General features: G+C 34.6%; 1 protein-coding gene across 4 annotated transcripts; it reads left to right on the top strand.

Moving 5' to 3' along the window:
- On the top strand, positions 1 to 7,797 carry LOC100817467 (glutamic acid-rich protein). Of its 4 annotated transcripts, XM_006602074.4 has the most exons (13): positions 22 to 147; positions 705 to 862; positions 1,006 to 2,077; positions 2,174 to 2,207; positions 3,165 to 3,244; positions 3,477 to 3,536; positions 3,708 to 3,818; positions 3,905 to 3,985; positions 4,106 to 4,186; positions 4,723 to 5,341; positions 5,564 to 5,673; positions 6,808 to 6,838; positions 7,328 to 7,797. In XM_006602074.4, exons 3-13 carry the CDS (start codon positions 1,094 to 1,096, stop codon positions 7,486 to 7,488), a joined length of 2,352 nt encoding a protein of 783 aa, XP_006602137.2. In that variant the 5' UTR covers positions 22 to 147; positions 705 to 862; positions 1,006 to 1,093; the 3' UTR covers positions 7,489 to 7,797. The 4 variants fall into 4 exon arrangements, with proteins under 4 accessions (XP_014626220.2, XP_006602136.2, XP_006602137.2 ...); XM_014770734.2 differs by lacking the exon at positions 705 to 862 and having other exon boundaries at positions 1 to 147; positions 5,567 to 5,673; XM_006602073.3 differs by lacking the exon at positions 705 to 862 and having other exon boundaries at positions 1 to 147.

Below are 7,797 nucleotides of genomic sequence, written 5' to 3'. Positions count from 1 at the left end.
GTCCGAACTATAAATTCTCCCAAATACCCTCCCCCACACATTCACATAGTTACTACTGTCAGTGGCAGAGAGAGAGAAAGACGTGGAGTGTGTGAGTGAAGAAGCTCTCTGTTGATGTTTACCTCTTCCATTCCAACCTTTGAATCTGTAAGCTTCTTCTCTTCCAATTTCCCTTCTCACGCGTCGTTTTAGGTTTAAAAGTTTGCATCTTTATGTACTCCGCTGTCAATTGTTGCATGGGGTTGGTGGATTTGGGGTGAGGGATTTTTAGGGCTTTGAATGACTTTACTTTGATTTGATTATTTGGGCTATGTTTGAGATCAAAGGTTCTCACTGGGTGTATTTAAGAAGAAAAAAAATTATATTTTGAAGCCTTTTCAATTCTCACCATGGCTCTGCTGTGCTCTGGTGAGAATTTTGTTTTTGGAATTGCATGAATATATCCTTTTGATGCGGTGATGTGATTTTCTCTGGAAATGGTGCAAAATTAATATTCAAGGATTGTTTTTTTTTTTTTAATTTAATTATTCGCTCTGCCATGCTGTACAGTGTTGAGTATTATCATGTTGGCTTTTTGTTTGTCATCAACTGCATTCCTTTGTTGCTTTTAGGGGGGTGGGTGGGTTAATTTTCATGCTTTCGCTGCAATTAATTGACATGGGGTAAATATATTCATTTTTTCTCGTTGTGGCCATGACTGAAAGATACTATAGTGCTTTTCGGGTTGGCTGCCGCACGCTGTTATCCAACATTGATAGTAACTATGATTGACCAAAGTGGAGCCAAATTGTACTCCCCTTGACGGCTGCTTTGTAGAGTCCAACAGCCGCTGTACTGCTACAGCATGCTATCAATAACCTGGGTTCAATTTTAAAATATTTGCCTTTTTGAAATGCCCTTCCATTGTAGCTGGTTTTTATCGTTTATTTTCCCCTCTTTATTTGCACTTTGTTGTTTGAGTGTTTGTCATACCTATACTAAATGATGTGTTTTTTAATTCTCCAGGTAGGCTTCAGTTGTGCTATTTAACAGTGTAGGGCATTGTGTGCTTAGGAAATAGTAAGTTTGTATAATTACTGTAAATAAAATCAGTATGGGTGAGGAAGAATCAGTGAATGAAGTTTCAAAGACTGATTCAAATGGAAAGAGCTTTCAGGAGAAAACTTTGGATGAAATTACTGAGAAAAAGGACTTGGAAACTGATGGAGGAAAAGTCTTGGAGAACAATGGTATCAAAAAGAATATTGTAAAAGAAATTGAAGATAAGAAAGCTGTTGGTGTTGAAAAGGTAGAAGAGGACAAGAAAAATGGTGTTGTGGAAGATGCAAAAGAGGATAAGAAAGAAGATGGGGTGAAAGAAGCTAAGGAGGATAAGAAAGAAGTGGTGGAAGAAGTAAAAGAGGATAATAAAGAAGATGGAGTGGAAGAAGCAAAAGAGAATAAGAAAGAAGATGGGGTGGAAGAAGTAAAAGAGGTTAAGGAAGTTGATGGTGTGAAAGAAATCAAGGAGGATAAGGAAGTTGATGGGGTGAAAGAAGTCAAGGAGGATAAGGAAGTTGATGGTGTGAAAGAAGTAGTTGAAGATAAAAAAAGTGATGAGTTGAAAGAAATAGAAGAGGATAAGAAAGATGATCATATATCTGAGAATGATAAAATGGATGAAGACACTGAGGTTAAGGAAACAATTGAAGGTAAACAAGAAAATGAAAAAGTGGAAGCTGAGAAACCAGAAGTAGATGCTATGGAAGTAGAGAGTGGCATTCCGCAGAAGGAGGGGAGTGATAAAAAGGAGAAAAAAGATGTGGCGATGGAGGAGGAGGATGAAGATGAGGGTAAGGATAATATTGATAAGTCAAAAGAAGAAGAGAAGGCAGAAGATAGTAAGGGTGAGAAAAGATCAAAAAAACGTGGGAGAGGGAATATCAATGGGGAGAAAGTGAAGGAGAAAAGAAAGGAACTGAAGAAAACAGAGCCAAGAACTCCTACTATTGATCGCCCTGTGCGGGAAAGGAAATCAGTTGAGAGGTTGGTAGCATCAATTGAGAAAGATGCAACAAAAGAATTTCACATTGAAAAGGTGTGTTTTGTTTTCAGTTTCACATTTGAAATATTTACCCTTAGTTATGCATTTATTTTAACTTAATTTGCTTACAGCTTCTCTTTCAAATTGTAGGGTCGTGGTACACCTTTGAAAGATATACCAAATGGTATGGTGCTTTCCTTTTTTGAATTCTTCTTTGATAATGGTCTTTTAATTCCCTTCTGTATATACTTGAGCCAACCGAAATTAATATAATGCTTAATATACTTGCACAAGCATTCCACATTCTTCTTGGTTTTATGACAAAATCTTAATAAAATTGAATTTAACATTTAACATAAATATTAGGCAAGAAATGTGCCAGATATATATATTGTTTCTATACTTTTCCAATTATGGTAAAAAATGTGCTATTTGTAGAGATAGCTGATTGAAGATTTTGAAATTATAAGGTTATTGTAAGCCTTCAATTCAATGATTATGTGAGCCAAGGATATGTGTTTAACTACATATTTGCCCCCAAAATATTGACTATTGAGGCCCTCGCCCTGCAGATTGTCATGAGTTAATTTTCCTTACTTACAACATTTGCTGTTACTTTGATAATACTATTGGCAAATTCCATTAGTGTATTCTGATTTGAATTTCTTGTGTACATTAATCCATTTATAAAATTGTCAACTTTTTGCTTGCCTTCTTTTCCTATTGAAAGGGAAAAGTATTTTATGTATGTATATTCCTTTTCCCCTCATATTGTACCTTCAATGTCAATAATAATGACACAAACTTGGCAATATCTGAGCTCCTTCCTTTCACTCTTAATGGCAAATGAGACTATCAGCTAATTATAGTTTATCCATGTTATTTAATGTCATTTAACTATTGGGTCTATGGAATATTTAGCACTCGAGATAATGGGAGAACATAGTTGACTATTAAATTGACTGCAATTTAGCAGTGATAGAAAAGGTTCCTGTTATGAATATATAAATAAAGTTGACCTGATATATGGGGGATTTATTAATTTTTGTCCTTATATACATTCATTATGCTGTGAAGTGTGGATTCATGTTTCTTCTTTAGAACAGCTAAAACTTTATGACTCTTGCTTTTTCTGCTTTAGTGGCATTTAAGTTATCTAGAAGGAAGACTGAAGATACATTCAAATTGCTACATACAATTCTGTTTGGAAGGAGAGGGAAGGTATGTCTTACTTCATCAACTATCTGTGTTTTTTTGTTACAGTTGTTATGCCACCTCCATTGACTTTTATTTTAGCTTTTGACTTTTTGTATTATGCCACCTCTATAGTTCATGATATGGGGTAGTGGTTGCCTAGATTCTTAAAAAGTTAAACACTTAACTTACCTGGTGTTAAAGTGTCACATTAATGTTATTATGCTTTCATGTAAATCCTGTTTTTACTCTTTTGCAGGCAGTTGAGATCAAGAGTAATATATCAAGGTTTTCTGGTTTTGTGTGGCGTGAAAATGAGGTAATTATTACCCTTATATATTAAGAGAATTGGTGCTCATAAAATGCAACTATATCATACTTTACAATCATAGGGTTTTGTTGGTAGCAAGTTCTTTTACTGATTTCTTGCTTTTCTGATTGAAGTCCTTCATCTGCCAAAGGTTCTAAAGTCCAAATATTGTTACTGCAGGAAAAGCAAATGATTAAAGTAAAAGAAAAACTTGACAAGTGTAATAAAGAGAAGTTACTGGAGTTCTGTGATGTGCTTGACTTAACAATTGCCAGGCCAACAACGAGGAAGGTGTGTTGATTAGGCATTATTGATGCTTTTTGACTAATACCATTTTACACAGCTCTATCATAGCTTATAAATTTCTACTTATGCAGGAAGATATTATTGCTGTGCTGATAGACTTTTTAGTTGCCCCTCATGCAACCACAACTGTGTTACTTGCAGAAAAAGACAAGGTTTTCTTTATTTTTGTGTTTCAATTTTCTTTTTCCTTATGGTTGTGGTAATTTCTTTTTACCTAGGCAATTATGTTTTGGTCATAATATTCATATTATTTATGTTTTAACTATTATCAGTCCAGTAAGGGCAAAAAGCGCAAACATGTTGTAAAACAGGGTTCATCAAGATCTGCAACAACTTCAAGACGTTCTGCAAAGGTAATATCTCACTCCTTTAACTTCAGGAATGTGAGATGTGATTTAAACAAGAAAAAGACTCCCCTCTCCCGTCTTCCCCTCTATTGAGGGAAATAGTTATTTTATTTTTATTTTTTATGTTCTAACAAATCTATTCAGCTCATTTGGAAAAACTTCTCCCCAAGAACTTACAGGAAAAGTAAAAAAGAAGGTAAAATGAATTAAGCTTTTGGAAAATTTAATAGTTGTGATTTGACAAAACTGTTCTTAGGTTCAATTCTATGTTTGTATTATACCCTGCCCCTCCCTACAAAATAGTTGTATTGGAATGGGCTTGTGGTATAGTACTGCTACACTAGTACTTAATTGTTTGTTGGTATAATTTGGTAATTGGTACCAGTGCTGTGTATTATATTGCTTTTCATGTTAATCTAATCCCATATTATTCAGAATATAGTATCAACATAAGTGATATGTACAGTTTTAGTTCGTTTTTACTGGGATCTTCTTAGTTATTTGTTTTCTTTTGCTCAACTTTTTTGGCATGTATTTTTCAGAGTCAGAAGAAAAATGAAGATTCTTCAGTAGTACGGAGAAAGAGTACAAGTGACACAGAAGATGAGTCAGAGGAAGACGAGAAAGATGAAGAAAATGAGGAGGAAAATGAAAATGGTGTTCCTGACAAATCTGAGGATGAAACACCAGAGAAATCTGAAAGTGAAGACAAAAGTGATTCTGGAAGTGAATCTGAAGATACGAAAGAAAAGAAAAAACCTAAAACATCATCCACAAAGAAAGAATCTGCTAAGAAAAGTAAAATTGAGAAAATTAAAGTTGCAACTAAATCTCGCTCACCACAAAAAAGAACACCTAAGAAATCATCATCCAACCTCTCAAAGTCTGATGATGACAGTGATGAAAGTCCAAATCCAAAGGTCTTTTCAAGGAAGAAGAAAAATGAGAAAGGAGGAAAGCAGAAGATTGATGATAGTGATGAAAGTCCAAATCCAAAGGTATTTTCAAGGAAGAAGAAAAATGAGAAAGGAGGAAAGAAGAAGATTGATGATGATAGTGATGAAAGTCCAAATCCAAAGGTCTTTTCAAGGAAAAAAAAGGAGAAAGGAGGAAAGCAGAAGAGGTCAACACCAACAAAGTCTGCCTCCAAAGAGAGAACTGGTAGATATCTTGAGTTCTCCTTTGCTATTGCCATTATTTCATTTGGAAGTGTTCTGATTTGAATGCCTGGTTGTGTTCTATTAGGGTATTGCTAGTCTGCACAATTATTTTTCCATTTCCATCAGTTTAAGTGTGAATGTTTCTTAATCAAAAAACTGATAATGATTTTGGTGTAATTATCTAAATCCCATTTACATTATAAAATATCTCTGTTATATCAAGCAGAAAAGGTCACTAAAGGAAAAGGAAAGAAGAAAGAGAAGTCCAGCCTCAGTGATAATCAGTTACGTGATGCAATCTGTGAAATTCTTAAAGAAGTTGACTTCAATACGGTAAGATGTTGAAAACTTGAAATAAACTTTAGATAATTCAGTGTGACTAGTTGAATTTATTTTTGTTTAATACATAGCTAAAGATAGTGAAACTGAATAATCTTGTATAATAAAATTGAATGTTAGGCGGTAAACAGCCAACAAGGAAAATAAACTTAGTGTAGTAGAGATGAGAATGTTGCATTGGATGTGTGGACATATTAGATGTGATAGGATTAGGAATGGTTGCATTAGAGAGAAAATGTTGGGTAGTACCTATTGTAGAAAAAATTATTGAAACTTGAAAGTAGAAACTTGCATTAGGTGGTTTGGGCATGTGGTGAGAAGACTTCTAGAAGCTCCAACAAAGAGAGTAAATCAGATGTAGGGTCACTCATTTGCTAGGGGTAGAGGGAGATCAAACTATAGGTGAAACAATAAGGGTTTAAAGGTCAATAATTTGTTAATAAACATTATTTATGACAAAACATTATGGAATTGTTTGATTTAGGTAGCTGAGCCCAGTTAGTGGGTAAAGGCTTTGTTGTTGTTTGTAATACATAGATAAAGCACTGCAAAACTATTTTTAGGCCTATTGTTCTACTTCATATTGTATCTTTCTTAACTGAGATACTGTCAAAATCCTCGTTGAAAACTTGACAAATAACCCTAGGTTAAGGTATACATTGGCCTTTTCTCTGTCAATGCTCTACTAGAACAATTAAAATATTTATTTACCTTTCAACCAATTTATGTATGGATAATTGGACATGGCATGACCCTGTAATTGATGCTCTAGTCATTAACATAGTCTATCAACTCAGAGTGATGGATTATTAAACATGTGCAGTGCATGCTTCCAGGCTGGAATGTGGCAGCAGATTTGCTACATATCAAACCTTGTAATATTGTTGGCATCTATACAAGGACTTCATATTGCAAGTGAAATTTGTAGAATTCTTAGATGTAATATTGAATATTGCATTTATGATGCTGTTGCAGGAGTGGACTACTTTGTCATTGTTGCTGGCCATCTTATGGCTATAAAAAGATAGTGTTTATGGCCATGAACCAGACAATGTTAATGTTGTATTTAGTATCTACTGAATATTCTGTCTTTTCTAAAATTAGAACATTTTTTTTTCTGTTTTGCAGGCGACATTTACTGACATTCTGAGGCAACTTGGTATGGATCCTTATTACTTTTTTATTTTGCCCAAATTTATAATTTATACCTTTTCTCAATTGCATCTATGAGATAGTGCTACTTTTGTCCCTTTAAGAACAAGTTCTTTTGTATGCATCTGTTTCTGGATTTTGAATTATAACTGACTTGTATTATCCTCAAAACCTGAATGACATTTCACAGGAGCTCTTTCCCTTGAACGATCTAGGATATTTAATTTTAGAGTGTGTTTGTTTGAGAGGGGGGGGGGGGGGGGGGGGGAGGAGAAATAGGGCAGAAGCAATGTTGGTTTTATGTGGGTCCCATACCTTTTACACACTACTTTAATTCAAATGTTTTTCTTCTATTTCCATCCTCCAAACCAAGCACAACAATAAGGATGAATTGTTTGCTTTGTATAGTCCTAATACTATTTACAAATAAAAAATGAAAAATATAAGATCATAACTTAAAATTAAGTGCCTAACAAAATTGCTTCTCATTTTTCAGCTAAGCAATTTGATATGGATCTCACTCCAAGAAAGGCATCTATAAAGCTGATGATTCAGGAAGAGCTGACAAAACTGGCTGAGGAAGCAGATGATGAGGATGGAGAAGAGGATGCTGAGAAAGATGAAGCCCCGTCTACAGGCCAGGAGGTTAAAGCCTAATTGAGGAGTAGACCGGACTGCTTGGAGATAGGTTTAGCAATGTAATACTATAACCCAAGTTATGCATGCTTCATCTGTACACTTTGATGGGTGGTAGTGGCTGTAACTTATTTTTAGCATCCATCCATTCTGAAGAAACTTGTATTTTGTCAATTTAAGCTTTTGGTGGGCTGCCATTGTGCAGTTTTTTGTTTACATACACCTCAACAGAATCTGTAGGCTTTTATACTGTTCATGAATAGTACTGACCAAATCTACAACAGTTTCAACAATCTGTCTAGTTAAATAAATATTTGACCTTTGTAGTTA

The sequence above is a fragment of the Glycine max genome, chromosome 18 (assembly GCF_000004515.6).
Source record: "Glycine max cultivar Williams 82 chromosome 18, Glycine_max_v4.0, whole genome shotgun sequence".
Lineage (NCBI taxonomy): Eukaryota > Viridiplantae > Streptophyta > Magnoliopsida > Fabales > Fabaceae > Glycine > Glycine max.
Note: the sequence above shows the minus strand (reverse complement) of the source record. Positions and strands in the feature narration are given on the sequence as shown.

Bases quoted from the DNA above. Each gene is read 5' to 3' on its own strand.
- LOC100817467 (XM_006602073.3), top strand. From the start codon at position 1,094: ATGGGTGAGGAAGAATCAGTGAATGAAGTTTCAAAGACTGATTCAAAT. The intron at 3,986-4,105 runs GTTTTCTTTATT...AACTATTATCAG, and splicing joins TACTTGCAGAAAAAGACAAG to TCCAGTAAGGGCAAAAAGCG. The intron at 5,342-5,563 runs GTAGATATCTTG...TGTTATATCAAG, and splicing joins TGCCTCCAAAGAGAGAACTG to CAGAAAAGGTCACTAAAGGA.